The sequence below is a fragment of the Plutella xylostella genome, chromosome 10 (assembly GCF_932276165.1).
Source record: "Plutella xylostella chromosome 10, ilPluXylo3.1, whole genome shotgun sequence".
Lineage (NCBI taxonomy): Eukaryota > Metazoa > Arthropoda > Insecta > Lepidoptera > Plutellidae > Plutella > Plutella xylostella.
This window is the reverse complement of record NC_063990.1, coordinates 1382904-1398323: the sequence shown is the minus strand read 5'-3', so window position 1 is coordinate 1398323 and position 15420 is coordinate 1382904. Positions and strand designations below refer to the sequence as shown.

Below are 15420 nucleotides of genomic sequence, written 5' to 3'. Positions count from 1 at the left end.
GAACTCAATGCATTGGAGAGCTCTATTAGTTCTGCATGCTATGCCCTACGAAGTCTCCGGGATGAAATAAGCGAAGCGCAGCTGAAGATGGTCTACTACGCATTGATAGAGTCTAAGTTGCGTTATAGCATAAAACTTTGGGGTCATAGCTATGAGTACAATGCAAACAAAGCATTTGTCTTACAAAAAAGGGCTATTCGCACAATTGCCCGTATACCACAAATGGAATCTTGTATGCCAGTTTTTAAGCGACTTGGCATATTGACTGTGCCGAGTTTGTATATTATGGTCCTTCTTACTGGTCTAGCCAAGAACATCCATTCAATAGAAACGAAGGAAGAGAAGGTGATACGTGAAAGTACAAGAAGAAAAGAGCTTCCAATCAAACTCACACCACATCTATTGGTGACGAAGCATTCAGCTCCATACCAGGCCATTGTATTTTTTAATAAACTGCCCCCATCCCTAAAATTGATGGTAACGAAAAGCTGCTTTAAAAGTGAACTGAAATCTCTTTTATTGGAAAAATGTCTATATGACTTGAATGATTTTTGACATGTTTCATGAACTTTTTTTAATTTGTTTTGAAATTTTGAATTAATTTGTGACTTAAATTGTTATTTACATTATTTTCGCTTTTATTTCTGACATTGTTTTTAATTTTTTATTTGGATATTAATTATATTTACATTAATTTTATTAATAATTTAAATTTATTTTTACTTTTGTTTATGAGACCTTTTAATGCATGTGTGATAGACATAGTTTTTAATTTTTATTTGGACATTTATTTTATTAATAATTTAAATTTATTTTTACTTTTGTATATCAGATCTTTTAATGCATGTGTGATAGGTAATTTATGTTTTAGTTATAAGAATTTCAAATACACCTTGTGTTTATGAATAAATAAATGAAATGAATGAAATGAAATGAGCTTGGTTTCCAAGGAGCAACAGTAACGAAACTCGGGTCACCTTCTCATGTAAGTGCAACGTGCCCATCATACCTAGTCCAATTTAAAAAAAAAAAAAAAACACGCACTCACGCCTTGTACTAATGTACTCCCTTGCGGGGTAGGCAGAGGTGCATTGCTGCACCCACTTTTCGCCAGAGTGTTATGTTAGTCCCAATGTAATAGGGGGCGAGCCTATTGCCATTTTACGGGCACATCCAAGACCCGAGAACAAATATCTGTGTTTAAACAAATATCTGCCCCAGCCGGGAATCGAACCCGGGACCATCGGCTCAGTAGTCAGGGTCACTAACCACTACGCCATTCGGCCGTCCAATTTCCACCTGGAATAGACATTGTCAAGTTTCGCCAGATAAAATACATTGGAAACTGCGCTGTAGAAATCACGCGATTCAAGGCAAACAAATCTGCTGGTACGCAATGTTACCGCTGCCAAAATTTTGGACACGCAGCTCGTAACTGCAACTTGCCACCGAGGTGTGTGAAGTGTACTGAACCACACGAAACCAAAGAATGCAATAAAAAAGATCGCTCAACTCCCGCCCATTGTTGCAACTGCAAGGAAGAGCATCCAGCAAATTATCCTAAGTGTCCTCAGAGACTTTCTTATCTGGAGAGATTAAAAGTAATCCGTACAGAAGCCCGTCCTGCCATACAGACTCGAATTGTTCCTAATATGAGACCTGTTCAAAAAGCGACCTTCGTGCGGAAAGACAGAACATGGGCTGACATCGCTAGTTTTACAAATCCTGAAGAACAACCACCACAACAGATTCCCACTCTCAACCTGGGCCAAGATCCAACCACACAGGAGATGCTTGATATCCTAAGAACAATACAAACCATGAAGAGTAAATTTTTGCAGTGTAATTCTTTTCTGGATAAGGTTGTCTTAATATTGACCCATCTAGGCCACCATGTCTAACTCTCAAGACCTTCGCTTCTTATATTGGAACGCTGAGGGCGTGAACAAAAAGCAGTGCGAGCTTGCAGATCTCGTAAGTAGTTTGGCAGTAGACATAGTTGCTATTTGCGAGACTAGGTTGACAAATCGTCTCAAACTAAGCTTCCCCGGTTACGTCTGCTATCGCAACGACAAACACCTAAGTGGCATAGGGCAAGGTGTAGCGATACTCGTAAAATCAGATATTGATCACACTCTCGTCAGTTCTCCCAAAACTAAACACATGGAATCAATAGGTATAAAACTTAATATTTGTAATTTCAAATGTACAATTTATTCAATTTATCAATCTCCAAATCTTCCATTCATGACTAAAGATATCGATTTACTCCTTGAATCCGATAACCAGGTCCTCTTAATGGGTGATTTTAATGCCAAACATAAGCACTGGTTTCCAGGGGTAATTAATTCCTTTGGCAATCTTCTCTTCAATCATATGCTTAATCACGATTATTCAGTCTATGGGCCATCCAGCCCAACTTTAGTTCACTATCGTTCAAATCACTCTCAATCTTTACCTGATCTCGTAATAGCTAACAATATTCACAACATCGACGACTCAAGTTTTAAAACAATAGCCGCACTCTCTTCAAATCACCTTCCTGTCTTTTTCCGTATAACGGTAAAATTTGAGCGCAAAACTACCACCCGTTTCAACTTTGCCAAAGCAGACTGGAATCTTTATCGATCTGTTTTGAACAACAACATTTTTCTCTCATCTGCAGTATTCAAGTCCCCTGTAGAAATTGACAGAGCTATTATGAACCTCACTGACAGTATTACTTTTGCGGCTAATACTGCAATACCCCTAGTTTCTGCATCAACTTCACCTAAACCTCTTCCTCGCAAAATTAGAAGGCTTATTAGCTTCAAAAACCGCCTCCGTAAACTCGACCAACATGAATCTAACTTTGAAACCCGCAAGCAACTTCACACCCAAATTAACTACCTTAATAAAAATATTCACTCTGAAATCACCAAACATAATGATAAAATCTGGAGCGATAAACTTAAGAAAGTTAACAATCCGGGGCCTGATTTATGGCGATTGGCTAAAAATATTAAAGCTTCCTCCTCAGGGACTATTCCTCCTCTTTCTAAGATCGATGGCACCAAAACATCCTCACCCTTGGAACAATGTGAAGAGTTAGCTACTGCCTTTCACAAAAATCTAATCCTAACTCACGACTGGCAAAGCACAGAGGTTGAAGCGGATGTCACAGAGTCGTGTTTACGTCTTGCCGAGTTCCAACCAGGCACCCTAGTTAATCCTGTCTACCCTAGGGAAATAACTCATTACTTGCGCATAATCAAACTGCGCAAGGCCCCAGGGCTGGATAAAATTGCGAATTGCCTACTAAAAAGTCTTCCACAGAAAGCTATCGTGCTAATCACCAAATTGTTTAATTCTTGCCTATCATTAGCATACTTTCCATCAGCATGGAAAGTAGCAAAGGTAATACCTATAAAAAAAGCAGGAAAAGACGAGACAATTCCCGTAAGTTATCGTCCTATAAGCCTACTTCCATCCCTGGCAAAGCTCTTCGAGAAAATCTTAAATTCACGGCTTCAAAGGCATACTAAACATCTGCTAATTAATGAACAGTTCGGATTCCGTAATGCACATTCTACCGTCCAGCAACTTGCCCGAGTGTCTGAGTCTATCGCTCACAACATGAATTTAGGGCAGTCAACAGGTATGATCCTGTTGGATATAGAAAAGGCATTCGATACAGTGTGGCACAAAGGGCTCATTCATAAGCTTCTCTTATGCAAAGTCCCCATGCACCCGATTAAAATGATCGATTCTTACCTGTCCAATCGTAGTTTTTATGTACACATAGGCGACGTGTCATCCGTTTCTCGTCCTATTCCTGCTGGAGTGCCGCAAGGCTCTATCATTGGTCCCTACTTGTTTCTATTGTACATCAACGATATACCCAAACAGACCAGAACAAGTTTGGCGTGCTTTGCTGATGACACCGCGTGTCTAACATCGTCACGGGATGTTGATCTTGTAATAGATAGATTGCAACTCGCTATTGAAGGCCTCTCGAAGTTCTTTATCACGTGGAAGCTGAAGTTAAATGGCACAAAAACGGAAGCAATACTATTTACTCGGGCTAGACAAATGCCAAAAAGAAAACTTTTAATTGACGGTCATATCATACCCTGGAGCAAGTCCGTAAAATACTTAGGATTGATCCTAGATAGCAAACTGCTTTGGAACGATCATATTCTACACTTGAGGACAAAGGGCATGAAAGCTTTTAAAGCTTTATCCCCCCTACTCAACAGGCGCGCATCTCTTAGCAGTTCCACTAAAATGCTAATATATTCCACCTTAATCCGGCCGTGTATAACATATGGCTGCCCCGTGTGGAGTAATACAAATAACAGTAACATCAATAAATTGCAAGTTGTTCAAAACCGTGCCCTAAAAATTGCTTATAATACACCATTTTGTACAAACTTGCTCAAACTGCACAAAAAAATAGATTTCCCTAGATTAATCGACTTCATTATAAGATTGACCATGAAGTTTTACTATATCACTAATCCTGACCATCCTAACAACCTCATCTCGATGATTGGCACAACCCGTCCCATGACGTCTAATTATCGATATCGATATGTGACGAAACTACCCCATCACTACTTGCTGCATCACGACGGGCGCGCGAACACAGCGTGACCATCATGAGTCATGCGCGTGATCGCGTCGCCGGCCGCCGCAGCTCGCACTGCTTATGTTCGCAGCCGCACTTTTAACAACTACCTACTTACCGTAAACTTCTAATCTTAAAAGTTATCGGTCTAGTATTTGATACCTATCTAATGCCTTATTTATTTTATGCAATTAAATAGCTTTTGTTGTCATTTAATGCTATGATTAAGTCACAAATAAGTATATATTGTTATATTGTCATTTTTTAGGGTAGGTTTTATACCTACTTATTCTTATCGTGTATAAGTTCCTGTTTTTTTTATTATATACCTACCTGTCTTAAAAATGTGCATTTACTAATATGTTACATAACTTGTTTTATAGTTTTTTATCTCACAGCTGATGTTACTTAATTAATCCCACATTTATTCATATGTTTCAATAGATTGTAAGTCTTGTAAACGCTATTATCTTAAGATTGTTTAGCCTAGGATTAATGTACACTGGGTTGTTAAATAATTGTGTAAGTTTATGAAAATAAAGACCTTTTAAAACAATAGATCGGGTCGTCGATTTAACGGGTCTATTATCGGCGGAAGTTACAGCAGCCATCATCATCATCATCATCATCATCAGCCAATAATCATCCACTGCTGGACATAGGCCTCTCCCAAGGAGCGCCACAACACTCGGTCCTCGGCCTTCCTCAACCAACCACTACCCGCCACCCGCCTAAGGTCGTCAGTCCAGCGGGCAGGAGGGCGTCCCACGCTGCGTTTGCCTGTTCGTGGTCTCCACTCGAGAACTCGTCTACCCCAACGGTTATCGGTTCTTCGGCAGATATGACCAGTCCACTGCCACTTCAGCTTGCATATTTTGACAGCTATGTCGGTAACCTTAGTCCTCTGACGGATAACCTCATTTCTGATACGATCCATCAGAGAAACCCCAAGCATAGCTCTCTCCATAGCACGCTGAGCGACTTTAAATCGGTGGACCAGTCCTACCGTCAGTGTCCACGTCTCTGCACCATACGTCATCACTGGCAGGACGCACTGGTTGAAGACTTTTGTCTTCAGGCTCTGAGGAATGGCCGAGGAGAATATGTGACGAGTTTTCCCGAATGCAGCCCAACCCAGTTGGATGCGCCTTGCAGCCTCCTTGTCGAAGTTGCTTCTGCCTAGCCGAATAGTCTGCCCGAGGTAGACATATTCTTGCACAACTTCGAGTGTTGCCTCACCAACGGCGACCGGTTTGATGTGAGCATTGTACATGACTTTCGTCTTGTCCAAGTTCATTCCGAGGCCTACACGTCGGGAAGCAGCATTTAGGCCACTTAGCATCCAGCTGAGTTCCTGCAGAGATTCTGCCATAATAACGATGTCGTCCGCGAAGCGGAGGTGTGACATGTACTCGCCATTTATACATATGCCATGTCCTTTCCAGTCCAACGTCTTAAAGACATCTTCCAATGCATTGGTGAACAGTTTCGGAGATATTACATCCCCCTGTCTCACTCCACGTTGCAGTTGGATAGGTCTTGTCTTGTGATCCTGTACTTGGACAGTCATAGTAGCGGCATTGTACAGACATCTCAACACCTCGATATAGCACCAATCGATTTGGCATCTCTGCAAGGATTCCAAAACTGCCCAGGTCTCGATGGAGTCGAAGGCTTTTTCATAGTCCACAAAGGCTAGACACAGAGGCTGATTATACTCTTCGGTCTTCTGTATAATCTGCCTTACTGTGTGGATGTGGTCTATTGTACTAAAGCCTTTTCGAAACCCAGCCTGCTCTGGGGGCTGAAACTCGTCTAACTTTTGGGCAAGACGGTTCGTGATAACCCTTGAGAACAGCTTGTATACATGGCTTAAAAGCGAGATCGGTCTATAGTTCTTCAGAAGGGTTTTGTCACCCTTCTTAAAGAACAATACCACGACGCTCTCAGACCATGCCTCCGGTGTAATGCCATTGTGAAGAACCGAATTGAAGAGCCTCTGGAGCTGTTCGAGGATTGCAATACCTCCAGCTTTCAGAAGCTCTGTAGTAATTCCGTCTTCACCCGGAGCCTTGTTGTTTTTAAGCTGCTCAAGGGCTATCCTAATCTCGCCTATGTCGACGTCAGGGATGTCGTCAGTGTAGTGGCGTATTAGTGGCGCTCTGGAATCGGTGAGCTGCGCCACACACTTCTGCGCGTGTGAAGCATAAAGTTGTCCGTAAAAACCTTCGATTTCGGCAAGAACCTCCGGCTTAGAGGCAACGATATTACCATCTGCAGACCTCAACTTCGTCAAGTGGCTTCTCCCAAGTTGCTGAACGAAGACTTTTGACCCCCGATTTTGCTCAATTGCTGCTTCTATGGCGCGTGTGTTGGAGCGACGGAGATCTCTTCGTATCAGGAGGGCTACTCTCTAACACGTTCCGTCGTTAAATACGAAAATCGAAAACCGTACGTTAATGACGGCATATCGGTACTCTGTACCAACTTCGGCCGCGCTACGTTCTTCGAAAATCATAGACAAATCATAGAGGTACTACGTGAATGAACGAAATAGTGTAATGAATGAATGTATTGGTTGGGCTTTCAAGTGGCTTATCGGTAAATTACCGGTTTTATTAAAACATTGCATATTATCATTTTTACGTAAAATTAAAATGCGCTGTTTGTTTTTATGTACATTAAACTGATTTATTTAAATGATTTTTCACGCAGAGACGTTTAAATTACAAATTTTTGATAAAATCAAAATATTTTTACTCTACTTTTTTCACTATGGTAGTCTGTGATTTTCTGTCAAAGAGGCTCATAAAAAAATCAAACACAAAATAAAGTTAACATAGAGAAAAAATAAACAATTGTGAAAAGAGTGGCATCTCGAGGAGTTTTTTGTCATACTCTATACGTCATACTGAGCCTACAACGCCATCTCTTTATATTGCTCAACCTCATTGTACATACATACAGGGTGCCCTGTTGGGACACCCTGTATATATAGATATTGTTATCACAAGTTAATAGCCGGATCTCCACCAAACGATCCAATGCGATCCGATCGCCCGATCCAAGAAGTTTAGTATGTAAGATTCCTTGGATCGCGCGATCGGATCGCGTTGGATCGTCTGGTGGGGATCCGGCTATTAACTTCAATCTATAAAGATATAAGACATATTTGCGTTAATGTAGTTACACCACACAACAGTTATTACATTTATCAGCTAAATTTAAGTTCAATCTATTTATGTACCTACCTACATGCAACAATAAATAAAAAACAAATTATTATATAATTCTTTATTACCTCGCATATAACAATGTTTCAGTTCAGTTTTGTTCATGTCACTTGTAAAATAATATGCGAGTGGGTGTGTGTATTCCTTTCACCATGAAAACCAATTCATGTTTTGCTAGTTTATGTTTCCCAAGAGAAGCAAATCTTGTCACTTGTGGTGATAAAGTCATTTCATCCAATAGTGCATCATTTATCCTCGCGAGGCAAATCTTTGACGACATTTATCAGTTTGGTACACATAGTATTTTAATCTTCAGCGGATATGAAGATGTCGATCGCTCTTTGCCAGTGCCGCCATTTCAGCTCGGTTCCCGTGGAACCACATGGAACCTGGAGGGCTACTCTCTAACACGTTCCGTCGTACGATACGAAAAACGAAAACCGTACGTTAATGACGGCATATCGGTACTCTGTACCAACTTCGGCCGCGCTACGTTCTTCGAAAATCATAGACAAATCATAGAGGTACTACGTGAATGAACGAAATAGTGAAATGAATGAATGTATTGGTTGGGCTTTCAAGTTGCTTATCGGTAAATTACCGGTTTTATTAAAACATTGCATATTATCATTTTTACGTAAAATTAAAATGCGCTGTTTGTTTTTATGTACATTAAACTGATTTATTTAAATGATTTTTCATGCAGAGACGTTTAAATTACAAATTTTTGATAAAATCAAAATATTTCTACTCTACTTTTTTCACTATGGTAGTCTGTGACTTTCTGTCAAAGAGGCTCATAAAAAAATCAAACACAAAACAAAGTTAAGTTGAAGTTGAACGCGCCAAAGTTAATTTCTTTCTACCATGGCTGGGTCTGGGAACTGCAGCACGGAGCAGATTCAAGAGCTCTTGGAGTTTTTATTTGAGCACCAAGACCTCGCGCGCGGTAGAATGAGGAACGTAGAAGGGAGAGCGCGAAGCAATCGCCTGTGGCAGGAAATCGCCCAAAAGCTGAATGCTTTGGGGGGCTGCGCGAAAACAGTCTCGCAGTGGATGAAGGTAAGAAGTTTCTAACTGTTAATCTAATGCATATATTTATTTTCGTTAACGAAATGTACCCAACTATTATAACTTTTTTTAGGTGTGGGCCGATAGAAAATACCTGGCCAAAAAGGCCGCTGCGGCAGTGAGAGTGCAGCATTCAGGCACAGGAGGTGGCCCGTCTACTGCTCCTCAACTGGCGCAATGGGAGCTGAAAGTGCTGGAGATAATGGGGGAAGGATTTGGTGGCCCCATATCTACCGCGAGGGTCCCAGCTTTCCCAACATCTGAGGTAAGTTATCACATGCTGTGTGTTTGTATGTATTGAAATGAATACTTGAATAAATTCATTTTATATATAACTATATATTTTCTACAGCTGAACACTCCGGCAATAGTTAACTCAGTTAACTCGGCTTCTGGTAGCTCATCTCAGGACCACCGCCCGCCCACAGCCAGCATCATTTCAGAGGTATGAATTCAAGCATTGTTTACTAAATGATAATGTGCTTTGAATGCTATGTAAGTACTTATGTGTTATAAAACTGAAAACATCTTTTTTAGCTGTACACTGCACCAGCTTTAAATTCGGCCACTGCCGGCTCCTCGGACCTCCACCCACCCACTGCCATTATCATTTCAGAGGTATGAATTCAAGGGTCATTTACTACTAAACGGTCACATTAACTAGAGGCATGGTGTTGAACAATAATGTCCAATGCTTTGTATGTTTTATAAAAATTGTTTTTTTTTTTATAGAATAACACAACTGAAAATGACAATGCTGCCAGCGCTCCTTACACACGTCCCACTGCAAGGCGGAGGTTAATACAAAGTAAGATATACAAACTGTAACTTTTTATTATATCTTAAATATATAAAACATATAATATTTGTGTTAGTTGCACCATTTATAACTGAAGATCGGCTGGACCGATGTTTGTTATCTCTTATTTGGTGGGTTCTTTTCTGCTTTGAATAGCAGAATGAGTAATAAAATAGTGAGTTATAGAATAACAATAAATTAATCATAGTAATCTATCTATAATATCTATATACAATACATGTCAGCTAGAGCAACATAAAACATTTTTAAAATATAAATTTTATTTCAGCAAGACCTAGCAGGGAACAGTCATTCAGGGTGCGGATGCAGGATCTTGAAGAACAGAAGGTCAAGGAGCTGACAAATATCAGAGAATCATTGCAAGAACTGGTTTCAATAGCAAAAAATTTGTTTGAAAAACCTTGATTTGCTATTGAAATTAGTTCATGCAATGATTCTGTCATTTTTTATTTTATTATTATTACTATTATATCTTTATTGCATCAAAAATAGATGTGTTAGATAGTTTTATAGAAAAATGATTATTTATATGTTGAATTGTTAGTAAAAAAATGTTCCTATAAGTACTAGTAAATGTTCCTATAAGTACTAAGTGTTAGTTTATAAGTAATTTTATCAGTGTTTAAGCAATAAGTAGCAATATTTGACTGAAACCAAAAAATAAAAATCTCTTATTTAGAAAAATTGTTTTATTCTTTATAAATAAGTGTGTTAGCATGAATAGATGTATCCACACAAAGTAAGTATCTTAGGTTCGGTAAAACCATATTTTTATGGATATTATAGAAACACATTCATACAAGAAACAATGAAAATTAACAAAATATAGGTAGGTAAAGATAAAATACTGTTTATTGCACACAAACAGAAACAGTTTCACAAATATAGAAAAGAAATAGTACAATCAGCGGCCGTATTACTAAAAGTAATCTCTTCTACAACCTCACAATAAGGATTGTTTTGTCTTATATAAGTATATCCATACAAAGCCGGGGGCATATTACGCCTCTAATAAATTTATTAGTACTCTGCGTACTCTTCTTCCTTCCTCCAATGCCCGTCCTTGTGGAATTGCAGCTTGCTGGGGAATGGGCAGGGCGTTCTCAGCTGCGAGGTCCTCCTCTGCTAATTCAGGATGGTCGAGCCGAGCATGTATGCACATGTTGTGCAATACACTGCATGCAATTGCAATTTTGCCAGCGGTCTCAGGAGTGTAATGCAATTCTCTGGCGGCTAATAAGCATCTGAAAAAAAATTTAATTGGTAAGTATTATAATAATGAGACATGTTGTGTAGGTAAGTTTTAAATGAAGATTGAAGCTTTAATGTTTCATATTTATGAATAAATGCAATTGGATTAAGTATGCTTAATAGGTACTACCTCCATCTCCCTTTTAGTATACCAAATGTGCGCTCTACAGTGGAACGGGCACGTTTCTGTATTATATTGTAGCGCCCTTCAGGTGAGTCGTCTACTGCATGGTCCACTGGAGTCATCATGTATGACCGGAGAGGATACCCTGAGTCACCTGTAGAACATGTTATGAAATTATTAATACATTATTATTTTGGGTTACCAACATACATAATACATGCATCACCTCGCTTTGGGCTTTGAGATAGTTTAGGTTGAGAATGGATAAATTTATATTTGGAACATTTACCCAGTAGGTATGTAGTCTCTCCCTGTATTGAGAGTTCTTCCATGTGAGCTTTTATCTCATGTTGTGCCCATATGAATGCATCATGGGTAGCTCCTCCATATGATGCATCAATACTCAATATAAGGCAATCAGAGTCGCAAATCTAAAAAAAAAATGTATTCTTTAGAGAGTCGTCACTTGGGTAATGGTCATGAATTTTTTGAATTAAAATACGTACCACTTGGCAGTTAATGGAATGCCAATGTTTCCTATTAAAGCACCGCTCTTCATGCTCAGCGGGCCTTATTATTTTAATGTGGGTGCAGTCTATGCAGCCACATACCCCCGGTATCCCATATCTATCGGAAAATCTGAAATATAAATCTATTAAATAGATTGTTTTTTGCAATAATTGTAGGTCTAAGTAACTGTAAATCAAATTTTGTCTTACTTTTGTTTGATGACATTCCTTTCTTCCCTATTTTGTGGGAAGCGAATGTACTTCCTCAAAATCTCAGCTCGATTCAAGGCATCCGTGACCTCATGGATGCACCTAGACACAGTTTGCTGTGCCATGGGTACATCGCTGTTGAGGCCTACGGCACCTTGATAACTACCCCTTGCATAGAAGTTTAATACTACCAAAATCTGAAATAAATCCGGAAATTATGTTAAGTCAGTTATGTTTTATCATTGTCTGATATTTACGTTATTTATCGTCTGATTTTTATGGTTAAAGGTAATATGAAAATAAGATACTTGTTGAGTTTTACCTTCATTATGGGATCAATACCCCGGTGTCGTATCCTTGGAGGAAGAAACGGCACAATCTCTTCGCACAGCGTTTGGAACAATTCCCGACTCAGACGGTAGTTATTTACGAATTCAGAGTCGGGAATTGTGTGCAAGCGGAAGTTTCTTCTTAGGGCCTCTCGCCTTTTCCTTCTCTCGTCCCGCAGAATTTCTTGCATCAGCAAATACCTAGCCATTCTTTATGTTATTTTCAGCAATTACAGCAAAACGAATATCTCCACGTTACCTCTTGTGTAGACGTGAAATTTGAAGTAAAACTGACAGTAAATGAGCTGTCAAACTCAATATTACGTGTTTGACATTGCAGTTCGGAGTACCATTTTGTATAGAAAATCGAAACTTCGTTGTTTCGTTCGTTCGTGCGTAAAACTCTCCCTACAGAGTGCGAAATGGCCCGAACGTTGAACGTTATTTCGATTTTCGCGTTACCGAGTAGGCCCCCTGGATCCATATGGAATCTGTCAGGTCACAAGAATTTCATAAACACACTTTTTGCGGATAAAGATGCTTTTTCTTGACACACCATGTTTATTTTTATTTGTAGGTATATAAAATTTATAAATAACGATATACCGAGAGTATAGGCTTTTATTACAAAAATGTTATTTGCGAGACATTGTAAGACAACTGAACTGGGGGCCTACTCGGTAACGCGAAAATCGAAATAACGTTCAACGTTCGGGCCATTTTCGCACTCTGTAGGGAGAGTTTTACGCACGAACGAACGAAACAACGAAGTTTCGATTTTCTATACAAAATGGTACTCTGAACTGCAATGTCAAACACGTAATATTGAGTTTGACAGCTCATTTACTGTCAGTTTTACTTCAAATTTCACGTCTACACAAGAGGTAACGTTGAGATATTCGTTTTGCTGTAATTGCTGAAAATAACATAAAGAATGGCTAGGTATTTGCTGATGCAAGAAATTCTTCGGGACGAGAGAAGGAAAAGGCGAGTGGCCCTAAGAAGAAACTTCCGCTTGCACACAATTCCCGACTCTGAATTCGTAAATAACTACCGTCTGAATCGGGAATTGTCCGAATTGTTCCAAACGCTGTGTGAAGAGATTGTCCCGTTTCTTCCTCCAAGGATACGACACCGGGGTATTGATCCCATAATGAAGGTAAAACTCAACAAGTATCTTATTTTCATATTACCTTTAACCATAAAAATCAGACGATAAATAACGTAAATATCAGACAATGATAAAACATAACTGACTAACATAATTTCCGGATTTATTTCAGATTTTGGTAGTATTAAACTTCTATGCAAGGGGTAGTTATCAAGGTGCCGTAGGCCTCAACAGCGATGTACCCATGGCACAGCAAACTGTGTCTAGGTGCATCCATGAATTCACGGATGCCTTGAATAGAGCTGAGATTTTGAGGAAGTACATTCGCTTCCCACAAAATAGGGAAGAAAGGAATGTCATCAAACAAAAGTAAGACAAAATTTTATTTACAGTTACTTAGACCTACAATTATTGCAAAAAACAATCTATTTAATAGATTTATATTTCAGATTTTCCGATAGATATGGGATACCGGGGGTATGTGGCTGCATAGACTGCACCCACATTAAAATAATAAGGCCCGCTGAGCATTAAGAGCGGTGCTTTAATAGGAAACATTGGCATTCCATTAACTGCCAAGTGGTACGTATTTTAATTCAAAAAATTCATGACCATTACCCAAGTGATGACTCTCTAAAGAATACATTTTTTTTTTAGATTTGTGACTCTGATTGCCTTATATTGAGTATTGATGCATCATACACATCATCATACATTGGGCATATGGGCCCAACATGAGATAAAAGCTCACATGGAAGAACTCTCAATACAGGGAGGGACTACATACCTACTGGGTAAATGTTCCAAATATAAATTTATCCATTCTCAACCTAAACTATCTCAAAGCCCAAAGCGAGGTGATGGATGTATTATGTATGTTGGTAACCCAAAATAATAATGTATTAATAATTTCATAACATGTTCTACAGGTGACTCAGGGTATCCTCTCTGGTCATTCATGATGACTCCAGTGGACCATGCAGTAGACGACTCACCTGAAGGGCGCTACAATATAATTCAGAAACGTGCCCGTTCCACTGTAGAGCACACATTTGGAATACTAAAAGGGAGATGGAGGTAGTACCTATTAAGCATACTTAATCCAATTGCATTTATTCATAAATATGAAACATTAAAGCTTCAATCTTCATTTAAAACTTACCTACACAACATGTCTCATTATTATAATACTTACCAATTAAAAGAGTTTAAATAAAGTTTTTTTTCAGATGCTTATTAGCCGCCAGAGAATTAAATTACAATCCTGAGACCGCTGGCAAAATTGCACTGTATTGCACAACATGTGCATACATGCTCGGCTCGACCATCCTGAATTAGCAGAGGAGGACCTCGCAGCTGAGAACGCCCTGCCCATTCCCCAGCAAGCTGCAATTCCACAAGGACGGGCATTGGAGGAAGGAAGAAGAGTACGCAGAGTACTAATACATTTATTAGAGGCATAATATGCCCCCGGCTTTGTATGGATATACTTATATGTATAAGACAAAACAATCCTTATTGTGAGGTTGTAGAAGAGATTACTTTTAGTAATACGGCCGCTGATTGTACTATTTCTTTTCTATTTTTGTGAAACTGTTTCTGTTTGTGTGCAATAAAGAGTATTTTATCTTTACCTACCTATATTTTTTTAATTTTCATTGTTTCTGGTATGAATGTGTTTCTATTATATCCATAAAAATATGGTTTTACCGATCCTAAGATACTTACTTTGTGTGGATACATCTATTCATGCTAACACTTATTTATAAAGAATAAAACAATTTTTCTAAATGAGAGATTTTTATTTTTTGGTTTCAGTCTATTATATTTCTATAATATTGCTACTTATTGCTTAAACACTGATAAAATGCACTGTTTTCGCGCAGCCCCCCAAAGCATTCAGCTTTTGGGCGATTTCCTGCCACAGGCGATTGCTTCGCGCTCTCCCATCTACGCTCCTCATACGACCGCGCGCGAGGTCTTGGTGCTCAAATAAGAACTCCAAGAGCTCTTGAGTCGTTGGATCTCTTCTGCGCCCGTTAGGGCGCAGGCTTCGGGTCTTGAGGAGTCCCTCTTTACCCGGGCTTCTGCTCCAGGGCCTACTAGCTCCTGGGTCCGTGGGGCCGCCTGCTCAGTCAGGCGGCGTCTGGTTG

The 15420-nt window shown here is 39.4% G+C and overlaps 3 protein-coding genes and 1 long non-coding RNA gene across 10 annotated transcripts in view; 3 read left to right on the top strand and 1 right to left on the bottom strand.

The window, feature by feature from the left end:
- The window catches only part of LOC105394031 (E3 ubiquitin-protein ligase MGRN1), a 31574-nt gene that overhangs the window by 7455 nt on the left and 8699 nt on the right, over positions 1-15420 (top strand). The window lies entirely within an intron of this gene.
- LOC119693978 lies at positions 8233-10417 on the top strand. Of its 3 annotated transcripts, XM_038119144.2 has the most exons (6): positions 8233-8904; positions 8987-9178; positions 9266-9358; positions 9451-9531; positions 9646-9721; positions 10002-10417. In XM_038119144.2, the coding sequence occupies exons 1-6, from the start codon at positions 8710-8712 to the stop codon at positions 10136-10138; spliced, it is 774 nt and encodes a 257-aa protein (XP_037975072.2). In that variant the 5' UTR covers positions 8233-8709; the 3' UTR covers positions 10139-10417. The 3 variants fall into 3 exon arrangements, with proteins under 3 accessions (XP_037975072.2, XP_037975073.2, XP_048479554.1); XM_038119145.2 differs by lacking the exon at positions 9451-9531; XM_048623597.1 differs by lacking the exon at positions 9646-9721 and having other exon boundaries at positions 10002-10085.
- On the bottom strand, positions 10284-12624 carry LOC105388145 (putative nuclease HARBI1). Its single transcript, XM_038119143.2, has 6 exons — positions 12150-12624; positions 11828-12024; positions 11615-11747; positions 11398-11539; positions 11115-11262; positions 10284-10977 (listed from the first exon to the last, which is right to left on the bottom strand). The coding sequence occupies exons 1-6, from the start codon at positions 12363-12365 to the stop codon at positions 10734-10736; spliced, it is 1080 nt and encodes a 359-aa protein (XP_037975071.2). The 5' UTR covers positions 12366-12624; the 3' UTR covers positions 10284-10733.
- On the top strand, positions 12824-14900 carry LOC105387612. 3 transcript variants are annotated; one of them, XR_007266714.1, is made up of 5 exons: positions 12824-13636; positions 13717-13849; positions 13925-14061; positions 14197-14344; positions 14497-14900. It is a non-coding gene; the product is annotated as an uncharacterized LOC105387612 (long non-coding RNA). The 3 variants fall into 3 exon arrangements; XR_007266715.1 differs by lacking the exon at positions 13925-14061; XR_007266713.1 differs by having other exon boundaries at positions 13925-14344.

What these genes read in the sequence shown, in the direction of transcription:
- LOC119693978 (XM_038119144.2), top strand. Translation starts at nt 8,710, where the DNA reads ATGGCTGGGTCTGGGAACTGCAGCACGGAGCAGATTCAAGAGCTCTTG. An exon ending in CAGCTTTCCCAACATCTGAG is followed by an intron (nt 9,179 to 9,265) that starts GTAAGTTATCAC and finishes TATTTTCTACAG; the next exon opens with CTGAACACTCCGGCAATAGT. An exon ending in CTGCCATTATCATTTCAGAG is followed by an intron (nt 9,532 to 9,645) that starts GTATGAATTCAA and finishes TTTTTTTTATAG; the next exon opens with AATAACACAACTGAAAATGA.
- LOC105388145 (XM_038119143.2), bottom strand. Translation starts at nt 12,365, where the DNA reads ATGGCTAGGTATTTGCTGATGCAAGAAATTCTGCGGGACGAGAGAAGG. An exon ending in AGGAATGTCATCAAACAAAA is followed by an intron (nt 11,748 to 11,827) that starts GTAAGACAAAAT and finishes TTTATATTTCAG; the next exon opens with ATTTTCCGATAGATATGGGA. An exon ending in ATTCCATTAACTGCCAAGTG is followed by an intron (nt 11,540 to 11,614) that starts GTACGTATTTTA and finishes TTTTTTTTTTAG; the next exon opens with ATTTGCGACTCTGATTGCCT.